At 42.5% G+C, this 18,546-nt stretch overlaps 1 protein-coding gene across 2 annotated transcripts in view; it reads right to left on the bottom strand.

The window, feature by feature from the left end:
* aspm (assembly factor for spindle microtubules) overlaps nt 1–18,546 on the bottom strand; it is an 84,836-nt gene that overhangs the window by 64,770 nt on the left and 1,520 nt on the right. For both annotated transcript variants that reach the window (XM_078561719.1, XM_078561717.1), the window contains exons 2-6: nt 17,039–17,179; nt 12,543–13,842; nt 11,326–11,427; nt 4,416–4,562; nt 3,572–3,820 (exon numbers count right to left, since the gene is read on the bottom strand). In XM_078561719.1, the coding sequence (XP_078417845.1) occupies nt 3,572–3,820; nt 4,416–4,562; nt 11,326–11,427; nt 12,543–13,842; nt 17,039–17,179 (1,939 nt within the window). The remainder of the gene's footprint in view (nt 1–3,571; nt 3,821–4,415; nt 4,563–11,325; nt 11,428–12,542; nt 13,843–17,038; nt 17,180–18,546) is intronic.

Genomic DNA, 18,546 nt, shown 5'->3' with positions numbered 1-18,546 from the left:
AGTATGTGGTACAATTATACTGTCATAAGGCATAAAAAAAGCACATTGTGAACCCATAAGATAGTATCTTCATATTCCATTTTATTCATCATTAACCCCTGTGAATGCATTTGACTTTATTACAGCCAGGCCCCATAAACAGGAATTTGGGAACTCCTAAATGCCACTTTCGGTGAGGCCCAATTCCATATATGAAGGATTGTTACAAGGAGTTCAACTGAGCCTGGTATATTCCCATGAAGTGGAAAGGAAGGGAAAATAAATCCAGAGCTCCATGGATGACAACGGGATAGAGATTAAGCTGAAGAAGAAAAAGCATGCTTGTGACAGGTGTCAGGTGGACAATACAACCGAAAACCAGGATGAATATAGAAGATTCAGAGGGAAAGTGAAAAAGTGTATAAGAGAAGCAAAGATAGAATGGAAAAGAGACCAACAGGTAATATAAAAGAGAATCCAAAAGTCTTCTGTAGGTATTTAAATAGTAAAAGGGTGGTCAAAGAGGAGCAGGGCTGATTGGGGGCCAAAAAGGGGATTTACACCTGGAGGCAGGAGACATGGCTGCGATATTAAATGAATATTTTGCATCTGTCTTTACCAATGAGTAAGATGTAACGCAGGTCATGGTGAAAGAAGAGCTAATTCAGGCACTTCACGCTAAGTGAAAAGCGATAAGGAGGTAGTACTGGATAGGCTGCCTGTACTTAGAGTTAATAAGGAACCAGGACCAGATGGGATGCATCCAAGGATACTGAAGAAAGTGAGAGTAAAAATTGTGGAGGCACTGGCCATAATTTCCCAGTCTTCCTTTGACTCAGGGGTGGTGGCAGGTCTGAAAAATTGCAAATGTTGCACTCTTGTTCAAAAAAAAGGGTGTAAAGATAAACCCAGCAACTAGAGGCCGGTCAGTTTAACCTTGGTGGTGTAGAAGCTTCTAGAATTGATACCGCGAGACAAAATGAATAGTCACTTGGGCAGTGTGGGTTGATTAAGGAAAGCCAGCACAGATTTGTTAATTGCAAATCGTGTTTAACTAACTTGCTGGATGAGGTAACAGAAAAGATTAATGAGGGTAATGCTGTCAATGTGGTGGACTTCCAAAAGGCATTTGATGAAGTGCTGCACAACAGACTTGTGGGCAAAGTTCATGGGATAAAAAGGGACAGTAGCAGGATTTTCAGACTGGAAGGAACGTTTGTAGTGGAGTTCCCCAGAGGTCAATGTTGGGACCCTTGCTTTATCTGATATGTATTAATGACCTAGATCTTGGTGTACAGGGCACAATTTTAAAATTTGCAGATGATACAAAATTTGGAAGCATTGTGAACTATGAGGATGGTGTTCAATTTTAAAAGGACAGACAGGTTGGTGGAATGGACAGACAAGTGGCAGATGAAGTTTAATGCAGAGAATTGTGAACTGATTCATTTTAAAAGGAATAATGCAGCAAGACAATATAAAGGTACAATTCTAAAGGGGGTGCAGGAGCAGAGGGTCCTGGTTGTATCTGTACATAAATCACTGAAGATGGCAAGACAGGTTGAGAGCATTGTTTAATAAAGCAATGGCATTCCGGGTTTTATCAATAGAGTATAAAAGCAAGGAAGCTATGTTAAACTTGTATAGAACACAGTTTGGCCACAACTGGCGTATTGTGTCCACTTCTGGGCGCCACACTTTTGTAAAGATGTGAAGGCATTAGAGTGTGCAGAAAAGATTCACAAAAGAGACTGGAGAAGTTAGGACTGTTTTCTGTGAGGAAGAGAAGTTTGGGAGGAGATTTGATGGAGGTATTCAAAATCACGAGGGGTCTGGATAGAGTAGATAGGGAAAAAATATGTTCCCATTGGTGTGAGGATCAAGAACAACAGGTCATTAAACAATAGCGACATGAGGAAAAGCCTTCTCATGCAGCAAGTGGTTAGGATCTGGAATGCACTGCCTGAGATTGCAGTGGAGGCAGGTTCAATCGAGGCATTCAAGACAGAATTGGATTATTATCAGAAAAGAGAGAATATGCAAGGCTACGGAGAGAAGGTGTGGGGAGTGGCACCAGATAAATTGCTCCTAGAGAGAGCTGGCGCAGACACGGAGGTCCGAATGGCCTCCTTCTGTGCTGTATCTATTCTGTGATTCAGTGCATTATCTATTTCGTTTCCTTTCTTGGGGGATTGCAAAGTTAATTGGTGGGTAAACAGTGTATATGGTTACTCTATAATCTGAGTGTGGCCTTGCTAATCATCTTTTTCGTATGCTTGTATATTCCCTACTTCATTTCCCTTTCCACGTTACATTGATGTGATTAGAAGTGGAGTGGCAGAAGGCTTGTGAGAAGTATGGACCTGTTGGGTCAAATGGTCTGTTTCTGTGTTGTACATTGACTGCCAGCTTGGAGGAAGATTTCTCCCTTCATGCTGGCAATTCTGTGCCAAAGATTCTGAAAATGTTGTACTGCCAGGGCTCCCCAAACTGCTTCAATGGAGAAGTCCTAGGTCATGCATCACTTAGTAGCATTCTAGAAATTCACAAATCCTGCTGACTTCAGTTTAGACAACCACTGAAAGTTGAGATCTCATGTGGGGAAACTATGATCAATGGTGTTGCTTCAATAAAAGTTACATTCGAAAAATGCATTCCATACTCCTGTGCTATCAAGTGGGGAGAGAGCAAAAAGATAATTTGTCATCTGAGAACTTTTGACTCGGAGCAAAAGTTACAGAATAGCAGCCATCATCCTAGATTCAGCTTGAATTTCATTCAAACTGAATCATAAAGTTCTTCAGCTGGGGTTATGTTTTAACTCACTGCACATCTTAAATTACAGTATATCTTCGTTGTACTTAGATGGAGCAAGGCACATCAACAAGCAGATCTGGACACTAATAGAATTAAAGAAAGTGACATATCAATAGGTATGCAATTTTTCTGATCTCAGACACACTGTTCAAGGAAAGGACAAAGCTGGAAGATAATATTTCACTGCAAGAAACAAAACTGAAATTCTCATCTTCCCCATTAGCCAACTGGACTGCCAATGGGCAAGGCTACAAAATCTATCCGAATGTGTAATAAATAAATGGTTATTATTAGGAGGCCTAGGTTATAGGAAAGAAAAAGGAATTCTTACATATATTATCCTTCTGCCAACACAATGAAATATCTCTACTTATTGAATCTGCTGTGACAAATGGTACATCCAATTGTGTGTTAGAATACAAAAGTGAGAGGAGTTTTACCCAAAAAAAGAAATTTCAAAACCCACTCAAGATTGTAATTTTTCACTTCCAAGAACTTAAGTCACACTTTCCACCCTTCCCCTTCCCATTACGTTTACAGTTAATGCAGGCAGGGCATGATACTGTACCCTTCATGTGAATCAGTTAAATCGGTCTGTCTCAAATGTGAAATGGCCATGATTCACACCAATCTTAATCAAGCATTTCCTTTATACAATGGTTCATAAATTGCAGAGCAAATCAGACTCAAGAATGTTATTTGATTGCACCAAAATCTTGCACAAGTTTCAAAATAGCACAGCAAAAATGCAAGAATGATATGCTTGGGAGTTTACCAATGTCTTTCCAGAGGTATCGGTCTTTCCGTACAACCAGATGTTTAGCCTCAATGGCTGCTTCCAACTTCTGTATAACTTTGACCATCCCTTCAGATGTAAATAGTCTGCAGGCTGCGCGGCGAAGACGATTAAGTCTACATTTTGCAGTATATGCTCTCAGTGACATTTCTTCGTTGGTTGGTGCTGCAGGAACACTAACTTTGTGGTGCTGTGTCTCAGAACCCATAAACAGCGTAGCAGTATTCACTAAAAATCAATTTCAAACAGTTGAAGTTAAAGTTATCCGAATAGCAGGGATAAAAATTTGCATCAATTTTTTCTCCACGCTAAGGGCAGGTTTTTCCGGCCGACGCGTCAAATGATGCAGGGGCACGTCGGGTGTGCGTCCTGGCTGAGGGAATTCTCCCCCGCCTGCACAGGGAGCACATCGCGCTTCCTGGTGGACATCATACTGGGGGGGGGCCTTAATTGGCCCACCCATGTAAAATGGCGGCGGCGCCCCCCCCCCCCCCCCCCCCACCGACCGGGGGCGCCAAGCAGAAGGCTGGCCACCAGCACCTGCTCCCACACCCCCTCCCGACAGGGGGGTAAAATGTTCCCCCAAGTGTCTGGAAAGGATTTCTATAACTGATGATGTAACAGCTTAAAATCGATAGCCCAAATTGTTCAGCCAGCATCAGAGTTGAAAAGGACACCATTGCAAAAAAAAATCTGAAAAGTTGACAAAAAATGTCAAAATAAAACCTTTTGGGACTGAGAAATAAATAGCTCATGATATATTTCACCCATTTGAGAGAATAGTAAATACTAAAAGTAGCACTTGGTAACCATTTCAGCTCACCTCTGGAGGACTCAGTGTTTACTGTAAAGTCATCAGGAGTAAGAATAAAATTTAACCACCATGTGAAGCCTCTTTCCTGTTTCTCTTTCCATTGTTCATCATAAAACATATTTTTTGCAGCAAATGGCATTGGATGTCTAGGAATAACTGTAAATACAAATAAATGTTAATAGAAACAACTCAATTCAACACAATAAGTGTGTGGAAACAAATACAAAAGTCTTTGCTGTACAACACATCTTTACAGCATTTTAGTCCAACAGATTAGCCATTTACCACACATGTCTAATTGGGATCCCAAATGTGGATAATTATATTTCCGCTTAGTAAATTTTTAAAAATTAGTATTTATCACCCAAGTGATCTCAATATTGTTTGAGAGCATGCACTCCTACTTTAACCTGTGTGTGCATTTGTTGGTAACAAAAAGCTAGTGTTTTTTGATCATCCCGAGTGCTCTACCACTTTGATTACTGAATAAGGGTAGATGATGGTGAAGTAAATATACGCACATAAAATTCACTTATCCATATCCAGCAAGTATATACAAGGCATTTTCTATTAGAATTAATGCGTCTGACTAGTCAGTTTACTTAATTAATAAACACACTAGTCACCATCATTTTAACGCAATTCTTTTGATGGTTTGCAAATGCCATGTTGCAAACTTAGGATCGTATTCAAACTTCCCTCTACAAGGTGCTAGCAATCAGCGTTTTAAATAAATGATGCCAGCAACTTAGAGCAAGCAACAAAAAAGTTTTGTCCTGTACTGAATTAAGAAGTCAAAAACTAAGCGAAATCACCCACAAGTTTGCAACCTCTCCAGTGATCTATGAACTCAAAAATTACAACCCACAAGTGTAAAGTACTCATATGATTGAAAAGCAGTTGTTTCCTTTGTCAAAAAGTAGCAAAATCCAAAGAAATTAGTAGTGTCCATTGTCGGTGGAGCCTTTAGAAACAGAAAGAACAACATCAATTCTCGTTTACTCATTTATTTTACCCAGCAAAACAGGGTATTCAACCAAGATTGCACTTACTGGATTACATAAGAGCTGACCTCTCATAATGACAGAAATTGAAAATGCATAAGTTCTATTAAATACTTTTAATCAAAATGGAATGGTATTATATACTTGTAGTCTCAAGTTGCCGAAATAAATTCTGAACAAGTAGCTTGAAGCAGGAGTGGCGGGGGTGGGGTGTGTGTGTGGCTGGAACATCCACCACAATTACAATGGGATTCCGAATTACTGGGGGAGGCTGGAGAATAACTGGAGAGCTCTACCTGCACATTGTGAGGTTCCAGGAAGATTGGAGGGACCTGAACACTGACACAGGGAGGGGAGAAGCTGGTCTCAAAATAAAAAAGAAACACCACCATCTTGAAACCCCGAAGTTGTTGCACAGTTTAAAAATTGATACTGGAGAAGAATCTGCATGAGAGGGGTCTGAGACAGTGTGGGAGGAACCCACGGCTGGACTAAGGGGCTGTTTCAGGGGGAACCCTCAAACTGCTTAGGGGCACAACATTGAAATAAGGTCAGAACTGAGAGAAAAGACGAAGACCTCCTTGAGAAAGTGCCTTTTGGTGCGCTTTAACGAGAGACTGCAGGAATAATTAGCTTCACAATACAGATGCTCCATTTGAGCTTTAACAGAGAGATAAGTGAGAATGGAAAATGCTGGCAACTGTTAAGGAAACACAGCTGCTGCATATCTGCCAGATCATCAGTGAAAGCATTTAATGTGCTTTCTGCAATTGGCATGGATAACAGGCCAAAGGGCATCCAGTCATTGCTGAAGTGCAAGTTGAGTTTGATCAGCATACCAGGTGATAGAATGCAGGAGTACCTTTGGTAAGGTGGCACATTTTAGAATGTGTCCAAACGTCTTCCAACCTCTGTGGGATGGAGAAGTATCAGGGTTGGCATCTTGAACACCTAGATCTGTGAATGTGTGCCTCAGTTGCATCAACGAAAAGCTAGTAGCACAGGTTCAGCGCTAGGGCATGACAGTGGCTTTGTTTGCAAGTGGGAGGTCTACTATATTTACCCAGCATTCATTAATCTGTTGCATCTATCAGTCCAGAGGGAGGAGGAGGAGGAGGAGCCCATGCTCAATGTTGCCTTCTTGATGGCAGTAATCCATTTGAGGAGGAGAGGGGCTCAGCACCACCTAGTGCAGCTTCAAGAGGAGGCCCAGCCTGAGGTCCATGGTTCAGGGAGCTCCAGCAACACTCAGAGGATGAGGAGATTAGATCCAACTGGCGGAGGCAACATGCACGACCAACGATCTACCGAAGAAGACATTCCTATATGGAGATGACTGAATGAGAATGCTGCACACGTCTGCACTTGTAAAGAGATGTGGTGGTCATATCTGCCACATTCTGCCGAAGGATCTAACGCCCCATGGACTGGCAGGATATCCCCTGCCAGTGCCCCTTAAGGTCACTGCTACGCTCAATTTTCTTCACTGGCGGGTCATTCCAGGGATAAACAGGAGACCTATGCAACATCTCTCAGTCCTCTGCACAAATGTATCAAGGTGACAGATGCCATCTCCAGTAAAGCTCATCATTATGTGAAGTTCACACTTGATGAAGCTAGCCCGGCTGCTAGATTTCTGCGTTTTTCAGCTATCTCAGCATTCCCTAGAGTACAGGGTGCAATCGATTGCACACATGTGGCTTTGAGAGCTGCATGGTAGCAGCACCCGATGTTCATCAACAGGAAAGGGTTGCACTCCCTGATCAATCAACTGGTGTGTGATCACAAGCACATCATGCATGTTTGTGTCAGATACCGTGGGAGCTGCCATAACCCATACAGCCTGAGTCACTCCCAGGTGCCTCATGTATTTCAAGGGCCTCAGCAATTACAGACTGGCTGCTTAGGGATAAGGGGGTGCCCACTCAATGATGGCTCATGACACATGTGTGGCGTCCTCAGAGTGCCTTGGAGGAGAGATATAATGCAGCGCACAGGCCGACACAATCCATTATCGAGCAGACCATCCACACCCTGAAGATGCGCTTCCGATGTTTGAACCGCTCAGGAGTACTCTCTGCAGTACCCTCCACAGGGCGCCCCACATAATCATGGTCTGTTGCACCCTTCACAACCTGGCGCTTCAAAGGGGAATGCCTTTCAAGAGGGAGACATGGAGGAGGTGGAGAGCTCCTCAGATGATGAAGAGCAGGAACCTGAAGAAGGAAATGAGGGTCAGTTTCCACATGAGGATGCCATTGAAGAAGCACGATGTGAAAAACTTGCATGCGCCACACTGATAGCCACAAAATTCGAGGAGGAGCAAGGTGCAAACAACGGGACATGGCCACATTCCTTCTGTCCCTTAGTCCCATGCCTGTGCACTAAGAGGCCTTTACAACCACAAGAGCAAATTCAGCATTTGGACTTGCACCTTCAACCCTCATGATTGACCAGGCCCCAATCTTTGGAAAGGTCAGCAGTGAATCCTGTATCTGTGCGCTCTGGGAAGTGAAAGTCAAAGGACTTGATGCAGTCATCACCATCTTAAAGAGAAACATTTAGCAGACACGGAGATGTGCGCATGGTTGGAGGTGCCATCAGAGCTGCAGGTCTTGTGCTTTGGCACTTCCAATCAAGGCAGACTTCTCACATGAGAAACAATTACATCTAATGCTCCAAGGCTATTCCACATGCCTAACTCCATGTTGTCTTGTAAGGAGTATAAATTACTAACATATTTTGCAGACGCTTTCAGTAAAGAATTTCACACATTTGCCTGGCATAACACTAGGGTCCAGTAACTATCAGGGCTCAGCTACACGTCACACGAATGTTAGGCTCACAAATGGAGGTAATCACAGAGTGGGAACATGGCTCACCCTCACAGTAAGAGGGCACATAGATGCAAATGCACGATGCTTTCAAATGACGAGAAAGGACTCCTGACAGGCAGTCGAGATGCTTATCACCACTCTTGCCTAGCCACTGATGGATCCTATCAATGCCAATAGCGATGGAGTGCAGGTCCGAGCACAAATCTGGCAGAATCTGCTGGACCAAGGTCTCCAAGGCGGCTGCCACCTTTCCCAAGGAGACCGAGGCACTCGCATGTCGTAGTCACGACATTGGACAGAATGTGGACAGGCTCCTCCAACCTTTGCTCCAGTCTGTTGACTGCTTCTCGCAACGATGCCTGATTTTCTACCGCCTGTCGATGCATCTCCAGCATGTGTGCAGTGGCCACTTCCAGAGGCTGAATCTGAACTCAGCAGGTGCCTGATCTCCAACAGTCCTTCACATGCCAGAGACCTGGGCTCACACTGGAATGTGTGCTTGTGTTGGTGGAGAGTGCAGGGAAATGCAGCGACAGGTGTTCTTCAAAAAGTTACACTGCTACAGTATCCTGGGCTTTATTAATAGGGGCACAGAGTACAAGAGCAGGGTTATGCTGAGCTTGTATAAGACACTCGTTAGACCTCAGCTGGAATATTGTGTACAGTTCTGAGCGCCACACTATAGGAAGGATGTGATCGCATTGGGGAGAGTGAAGAAGTTTACAAAAAATGGTTCCAGGGATGAGAAACCTGAGTTGTGAAGATAGATTGGAGAGGTTGTGACTGTTCTCCTTGGAGAGGAGAAGGCAAAGAGGAGATCGATAGAGGTGTTCAAAATCATGAGGGGGCTGGATAGAATAGATAGGGAGAAACTGTTCCCGCTCTACAAGGGATTGAGAATGAGGGGGCACAGATTTAAGGTGATTTGCAGAAGAAGCAAATGTGATGTGAGAAAAAACTTTTTCACACAGCGAGCGGCTCAAGTCTAGAACGCACTGCCTGGAAGTGTGATGGAGGCAGGTTCAATCGAGGCATTCAAGCAGGCAATAGATAATTATTTAAATAGAAACAACGTGCAAGGGTACAGGAAAAAAGCAGGACAATGGCACTAAGACATGATGCTCATTTGGAGAGGCGGTGTAGAAACAATGGGCCGAATAGCCTTTTTTTGCGCTGTAACAATTCTGTGAAACGAATCCCCATCATCCTCCTCTTATGTGAGCTGGAATCTGGGGCTTATGTTGGTTGTGCTGGTCTGTCTGTACCTGCTGCTGCCTGTAAGAGAGAGAAGATAGATTTAGTTCATGAACAGACAGAATACAACATTGCATGTCACTCACTGAGAATGTCAAGATCTGATCAACTCATGGAGGGTTCATCCATATTGGCTTGTTGGGAGAAGGCTATCTTGCCTTCCCCACAGGAGCAATCCCTGTCCTCCCCCGCCAACTCGACAGCATCCTCCTCAAATTTGAAGAGCTTCTGTATGTCGACCGACCCTCCTCCACTCCAGGATCTCTCCCTCTTGTTGTGGGCAAGCTTGGCCTGCATGAAGTCAAATGAAAGGAATGTGATGAGAAGAGATGGAGGAGAGGTTGGGAAGCATGCATGCTTGTTGTGCGTGCTGAGCCCTCCCCAGTAGGAGCTGAGGTTAGAGTTTCTGCAGCATGATAAATGAGATGCTGGTTATGTTAAAGTGTCCGTGAGACCATCAGTTCTGATGTGTCCCCCGCTAATATTGTGAGAGATCCCAAACAGTGTAACCCTTTACATGCAGAATACCCTTATGAGAGTGAGGGATTGGAGTGAGCTGAAGGTTGACTTACCCTGGCTGAGCGGATGAGATCATTCATCCTCTTCCTGCACTGGATGATGTTTCTCAAACGGGTGCCCAGTGAGCCAACCTCTCTTGCAACCACCTCCCAAGCCGGCAAGATGAGGCTGGTGGGCCTCCTGGAGCCATCCCTCGGGTAGAGGACATCCCAGTGCTGGTGGACTCCATGGAGGAGGACCTCAAGCGAGTCTCTGCCGAACCTTGGTGCAGTTTTTTCTTGGGTGCAGCCATATCGAAATGTTTCCTCCAAACAGCTGGGCTGGAGAGAGTGAATGTGTGCGCTCGGGTGGTGTTTAAATATAGCGCCCAGACCTTCGACCCCATTAGATAGCAGCAGGCTGGATGAATCAGTTCCCACCCCAGATACTTGCCAACGCATAATTAATTGGCTTCCGAGCGTGAAATCGGGCGCAAGTTCCCGCCACACCACCCAGCAGGAAACACACCACAAAACCTGCCTGCCACTGCACTTAGTCTCCAAAATGGGAAATTCCACCCACAGTATCTAATTGAACAGCATTTTAAAATTGAATTTTTCACCTACTGATAGTTAGTTCATGGCTGTACCAACAATCTTGTTAGGAATATGACTGCATCTAGAACATGTAAACAGAACTCTGGACATGTGTGCTTTTCATGCATGGATACACAACACTTCACTAACCCTAGTCCAATGGCAGCTCAAAGTCAGCTATATAACCTAAATCTACTGATTCAACATCTTTGAAAGTAGCTGCCTTCTACGCATTTTGCATGTAGAACACCTTGCACCAAGACGACAGATATTCAACTACACATTAAACCAGATATGGTTTCACCATCACGTTGCCTTGGTAAGGTAAACCCAATCCATTCATCAATCTTATTTTTTTTTTTGCTTAGCTGCAGTGCACCAGTTTCAATAGTTCAAAATTCATAGTATAATGCCTTACTCAATATGAGAAATGGTTATTGCAACACATCCCTAGAAGGGCATTGCTCGCCGCCATAATAAAAGCATATGAACCCACAATACCAAAACAAAAAATGATCTTGGGTATTAAAATGACTTGGAAAAAGTAAAAGTATTTCAAAGAAATAGTAAATGTAATCTTCAAGGCATTGAGAAGTTGCTTCTGTGAATGCCACTTCAACAGAGATGATCTTTAGAAAGCAATAAAACTTTTATATTTGTTCAGTTTACTTTTTTTTTTAAATGAACAAAGTATGTAGCAAGTGGTTGCAAATGTTGTACGTTTACCTACCTGTCTTAGTCAATTTTCTAAAAGCAAACTGCGACTGCGCAACCCCAGGCATAAGCTTTCCAGGTTTTACTTGAGCGGTAGTGGAGCACTTAATGCGAGAAACTGTGGAGTTCAACAAAAATATATAATTTACTCCATAACCTATTAAAACCTACAGTATCTAATCCTTAAAGCAAGCCTCTTAAAAACTACAAAAACAGAAAGATGAATGCTATTTGCATTACATGAACATGTTTAGCAATTGATTATGCATGAACATGTTTATATGCAGAGATGACCTTGGTTTGGAGTTACTAGCTATTAGTATGCCAGGTGGCAATTTGCAATGATAATATAGTTGGACAAACTACTACTTTTTATCTTGATAAATGGATGCCACCTTAGAGCTAACGCTATCCATACTCGGCTTACAAGTAGAGTTTTAGAGAAACGGAGGAAACTGTGTAACACCTCTTATTTGCCTCATTGGCAAGAGAGGCCACCAAGAACGTATTCCATGTTTGCATCTTAAATTGTGTAGGAAATCTAATTTCTAAGGTTTATTTCATATACCCAGGAACTTGTCTGATTGGGCATAATATACAGGTGGCTTGACTATTTGGTGATCTGTACAGTGCTGTTTTGGAAACATTTAGTGAGATTAGATCTTGAGGAGCTGAATGGCCCAGTATTTCAGAGCAGAACTGTTCAATAACTGCTCAGCCTCACATTGCTAGGTGCTAAGTTAACATATTTAAAGGCAACTAGAAACAATTTTGTAATTTCTATCATTACCATGGTTAGACTGAGCTTCTGGCAAGCACAGGAATGTAAATTGCTGAATTTAATGCTATGCACTTGACGTCACCATAAATTTCAATACATTTATATTGCAGATGCATTATTTCTATAGTTATTCAATAGCATATTCATATTAAATATTAAGTTTCTGGCCACAAGAATTTGAATTGCTTTTTCAATGCCGAGCTGGCCTCCACATTAAAATTTTACTCTGTTTTCGACTCCCATCAGTAAGACTCATGGGATATAATGCAATACATAGAAAAACACCTTGATGAACCAATTGTAGATGCTGATCTGTACCTCCCTTGGTTTCAAATCACTGCCTTACATTTTATGTCCATTAACTAAACACATTAAATATGCATAGTTACGGTTTTTAACTCTTTATAAATACACCATATCCTCTATACAAAATTAAGCACATCAATTCATACCAGTTTTTCTTTTCTGGAGTTGTTTTCCTCCTCCACATGAAGTGTATTTTTTCACAGCACTTGATTTCCTACACAATTGTTCCAGGTGTACAGATTTCCTTTTGTTAGTATAACTATCCTTTTCATGTGCATCATTTGACAAGAATTCGGAACTTTTTCTCTTTCTACTTGGAAAAGGTAGGTGGTTAACGAGACTTGGATTTCTGTTTTCAGCTTCGGTCTGTGCAACAGTAACAGACTGTGAACTGGAACTAGTTTTAGCTTCAATATCTTGCCTCCTTGACAGTTTAGCTTTTCTCTCCAGCTCGCAGTGTCCTACAGATTTACTTCTGGCTCCTGTAGTAGTGTAGACAGGGAGCAGCTTGGTTTGACCAGTAGACTGATGTGTGTGCTGCTTATGTGGCTGTGCACTCTGATGGTGATTAGAAGTTTTGGACTTCACAACAAAAGTTAACCTTGACTTCACTGGCTCCAGTTCTTCCAGATTTATAACAGGGGGAGTGCTGTGCGCTGGCCCAGGTGATCTGAGCGTTGCCACAACGCCCAGCTGTTCATTGCTCCTTTCCTGTTTTGAAGAATTTCCAGACTGCAATGCAATTTCATCCAGGACGGTCTCAGCAGCTTGTACATGACTTAAGTGTGACAAAGGCTGGTTCATAATTTCCCATGCATCTTTCAGAAACTGATCTGGTGACAGCATTGATGACTCAACAACTGGTTCAGAATCTCTATCAACAGAATAACTATCATTTACAAAAGAATCAGGGCTTAAGATCCGACGTCCATTAACAGGAGTAGGAGGAGCAGATATACAAGGAAAATTTGTTGGTGTTTTGATAGAAAACTCTTTCACTGGTTGACATCCCAAGGTCACTTCAGGGTCCATGAAAGTCTCAGCTATACACGGTTCATCACACTTTTTGTCACAATCCAGCACCCTCTCAACTTGCATTGATACTCTGTTACTTTGAAGGACAGAGTAAGTGGTATAAGATTTAAGCGAATGTTGAGTACAATTTTCAAGTTCTTGCTTTTTTTGACCTGGGGGTAATATAGGAGATAACTGCATTATCTCGTGACCATCATACTCTGAAAATTGGTGAAGAGGGGGAACTCTATCTCCGACTGGACTGAGGTTTTCACATGACTGAAGAGGACTTCGAGGTTCCCCCGTTTTCATAATATCCACCTTCTGGGATACGATGATTGTTTTACTGGCAATTGATGCACTCTTTTTTGGTTTCAAAAGAGCAGAACCTTCTGAGGTTTTCTTCCTTTTAATCGATTCCCACAAGCTTCGCTGTGGAAATAAATTAAGTATTTAGACTGTGCAGCTTCAAACTATTTCGCACAATATACTCCTAATAGGATTCATCATTTTACCAACCAAAAGCAATTAGGAAGCTATCAGGAACTGGTACCTGTATAGTGTATTATTTCATTTTGTATGTTTTAATGTACTGTTGAAGATTAGAAGTAAAAGTAATACAGTTCTTTACTTTGAGTACTTGCATATTAGTTCAAGCTGAAGTATTGTGCTGCATTCCATTAGTAAATGAAACTCTCTGTTAGCCTGCATTTTTGATTAATCAGCAATGCCAATTCCCCATGCATGCCAGATATTAAAAGTTTTCGCTGAACTGTAACTCTGAAATTTACTCATAAGAACATTAAAAAAATAGGAGCAGGAATATGGCATAGGGTCCCTTAACCCTGCTCTGCCATCCAGCTCCTGATCTGATTGTGGCCTCAACTCCACTTTCCTGCCTGTTCGTCATAACTCTCGACTTGCCTAGAGTTCAAAAATCTATCATCTGGGAGCTTGTGTCAAATTTGGGCCAGCTGTCCCACAGACTAGTTAAATGTGACTTAGTCGTATTCACAGAATTGACCACTGAGCCAACATCAAGGCTCCTCCATCCTAACTATGTCCTGCTGCAAAGGCATGACACACCCACAGAAATGGCAATACAATTGGATGCAGGAAGGACTGGCTGGGGGGGATTCTTAACAGTGACTGAAGGTCCCATAAAGTTTCATGGCATCAGGTCAAATATAGGCAAGCAAATCACCTGCTGATTACCATATCTCTCAGCTAATGAATTTACGAACATATGAACAAGGAGCAGGAGTAGGCCATTCAGCCCCTTGAGCCTGCTCCGCCATTTACTAAGATCATGGCTGATCTGATAGTAACATGAAATCTGCATCCCACCTACCCCCGATAACCCATCACCCACCTCTTGCTTTAAAATTATTCAAAGGCTCTGCTTCCACCATCTTTTCAGGAAGAGAACTCCAAAGGCTCATGACCCTGAGTGAAAAAATGTCACCTCATCTGTTTATTTTTAAACAATGACCCCTAGTTCTAGATTCTTCCACAAGAGGAAACATCCTCTCCACATCCACCCTGTCAAGACCTCTCAGGATCTTATGTTTCAAGCAGATCACCTTTTACTCTTCTAAACTCCAGCAGATACAAGCCTAGTCTGTCCAACCTTTCCTCATAAGACAAGCCATCTATTCCAGGTATTAGTCTGGTAAACCTTCTCTGAACTGCTTCCAATGCATTTACATCCTTCCTTAAATAAGGTGACCAATACAGTACTCCAAATGTGATCTCACTAGCGCCCTGTACAACTGAAGCATAACCTCCCTACTTTTGTATTCAATTCCCCTCGTAATAAATGATAATATTCTATTAGCTTTCCTAATTACTTGCTGTAACTGCATACTAGCCTTTTGTGATTCATGCACTAGGACACCCAGATTCCTCTGTACCTCAGAGCTCTGCAATCCCTCGCCATTTAGATAATATGCTTCTCTTTTTTCCTTCCTACCAAAATGGACAGTTTCACATTTCCCACATAATATATTCCATTTGCCAGGTCTTTGCCCAGTCACTTAACCTATCAATATATCTTTTTGTAGCTTCCTTATGCCCACTTCACAACTTACTTTCCTACCTATCTGTCATCAGCAAATTTGGCACCCATCCCTTCATCCAAGTCATTTGTATAAATTGTAAACAGTTAAGAACCCAACACTGATCCCTGTGGTACACCATTCGTTACATCATGCCAACCTGAAAAAGACCCACTTATACCTACTCTCTGCTTCCTGTTGACCAGCCAATCTTCCATCCATGCCAATATGTTATCCCCATACCATGAGCTTTTATTTTCCACCTTTGATGTGACACTTAATCAAATGCTTTATGGAAATTTGTGCTCCAACATTGAACACCACTTAGAAGAGGTACCAAGGGCACATAATGTAAACTGGGCGGTGACTTCAATGTCAGTCGCCAAGAGTGGCTTGACAGGACCACTGCTAACCATGCCCTAAAGTACATAGTTGCCAGACTGAGCTATGACAGTGATGAGAGGATGAATGACAGAAATAACGCTGCTTCACCCTCCACACATGCAGCCTGGCCTGCTGAGTATTTACATCATTAAAAGTTTTTAAATGATTTGGATTTTGGGATAGGGACATTGAAAGGTATTGTGTAAATAACAGTGGACAATTTGGCAAACAGCAACAATTCAAAATTTTCAGAGGCCAGAGACAGTTGTGACTGCGTTTGACACAGAAGAAAATTTGTAATTACTTCAAACTGTTTGTGAAATCTGAAATTTGGAAAGGATTTTTAAGAGTTTGTATCACTTGTAAAGGGATCAACTATAATTTTTGGATAATAAGAAATACCGGTCAATGTGACCTGGCAACTCTTGACCTGAAGGCAGTACCAACAGGAAGAAGTTAAAAATACAGGAGGCTGGGTGCCAGACAAAGAGAAAAGGGAAGAGCTGGAGAGAGAAGGCAGACAGCAAGCCAAGTCAGAGAGCTCCTGAATCCTGAGCAGTCGGAAAGCACATTTAGCTCTGCTGAGTGATTGGATACCCAGAATCGGCCAGACAGTGCAAAGGTAAAGCTGGTTCTGGTAGATCCGTGGTAGATTCTGGTCATCCATGACCAACAAGAGCTGAGAATCGAGAAGGTTCCAGAAAGAAGTGCACCAATGTGTGGAAGAATGCATGGGCAGAACCCTGTTTACATGGATGCTGCTGCCTGTGGAGAATCCACTAAGTCCTTGAAGGAAAGAGATTGGAATGCTGCCCAAGGAATAAAACTGGTACCACACAGATGGATCTGCTATTCCGTGTATAATTTATTGTTTGTACCAACCATTATTTGCACGTTAAGTTACTTTTAATTCATGTTGACTCTGATTCGTGTTGAAGTAAAAGTCACACAAAGTGAGATCTTGTTTGGTAATTTCTTCATTTGGGGGTCATTCAGTAAATTGGCTTTACAGATTCAAGGGGATCGTATCACAATTTAGTAGAATGGTTAGAGAGGAAAAAAAGTGTGACTTAATACAGAAAACTGGAGATAAGGATGTAGGGACGAGGAAAGATGTTGAATAATGTAGTGTTTCAATAGTATACCATATACAGTGCTAATTATGAAACAGGAACAAATTCTCTCACCTTCTTTTTGGGTGGGTCCTCTGCTTTGCCCAGAAGAATGCAGAGAATTTTCACACAGCCAACATTAAATGTCACTGTTTCTCGGACCCCTCCAGCATCTACTGGTGTCCAAGTTATGGAAAGATAATACTTTTCTGCTGGCTGAGAGAGGAAGCACACATTTCGAAAGACCAGAATTACAACAAAGGTTTTAATTTGTCACACAATTAAAAATAAATTAGGAAAAGCAGTTATGAATGAGGAGCCATAACTTCTGTGGAGTGGCAATCATAGTCAGATTGCCACTCTGCTCCTATTTACTTAAATGCAGCTGCACCTTTCTCAAGCAACCTTCCAACACAGGTCTGCTGAGAAAGGTGCAGTGCTGCGGATTCCCGAGGCCTGCAAGTGCAGTACAGTCAAGGGAAAGAAAGCCATGTCCCCTTTTTATGGCACGAACTTCAAAGGTCCAGGCACTTTGAGAAGCCAGGAAGAAGGTAAGTGGGCAGGTTGGTGGTGGTGTTGGGGGCTAGGATGGGTCAGGGTGAATTGGATGGTCAGTAGGGAGATTGAGGGTAGTGGTTGGGGAGTCCAGTGGTGTCAGTACTATAGGTACCCAGGAGTTAAAAGTGATTTTAATGCTTCTAACTTTTCATGGGTAACTATTCCTGTACGACAGTTGGAGCCGGCCGAAGACTTTGATTTAATTCGGAGTATCAGATGGTTCTCAATGCAGGGTAATTGTCCATTGGAAGTTTGAATTTCCCAGGCAATTGCGTGCAATCACTCAGTGTGGACTTGGGGGTGGGGGGTCCCAGCACATCTTTGGGGTACCCCTGGGTACAACACCTCAGCGAACAGAAGTTATGAACCAAGATATGAACTGTAACTTTAGAGTTTGTTCAACAACTCTATTTACATATTGGGACACAATTCTGTATCAGGATGCAGCAAACACTGCAAATCATCAACATGTACATGCTTTTTCTTACCACATTTTTGAAAGAATGGCAGCACACAACCATCATGCAGTCATGTATTGCTCAGCGCCATAGGATTCTGCTGAAGCCATTACACAATACAGGAGAGTGGAAACCAAACCATAAACCATTGTTGCAAAGGGTATCCATATGACATTATGTATTAAACTTACATATATTGACTATATTTTGGACCTAGTTTACAGCTTTGCCACAATTCGCAAAACAGTAAAGGAGCTCCCAACCCCTTTTCAGAAAAAGGTACGGGGAGGTTTTGATGAGTCTTCTACAAAAAAAAGTAAAGCTGTCACAGGTGTGAATCAATAAAAAGCCAGAGCTATAAATTGCATCAATAATCCAAATGTGAACTCCATTATGGCAAGGCGTGCTCTGTTAGCAGCCGCCACCACCCACTGCCTGCCCCCCAGTGGTAAACTCACACAATCTGGGCTTCCCAGTGATCAATGTCAACTTTTTAAACTTTTCAACTTTTTAAATCCTTCTCCGTGTTTTCCAGCGTACCACCGTTCGCTACCTTGTAACTGTGAC

Source organism: Cetorhinus maximus, chromosome 17, assembly GCF_964194155.1.
Source record: "Cetorhinus maximus chromosome 17, sCetMax3.hap1.1, whole genome shotgun sequence".
NCBI classification, from domain to species: Eukaryota; Metazoa; Chordata; class Chondrichthyes; order Lamniformes; family Cetorhinidae; genus Cetorhinus; species Cetorhinus maximus.
The sequence above is the reverse complement of the archived record's forward strand: the minus strand, read 5'-3'. Positions and strand labels throughout refer to the sequence as shown.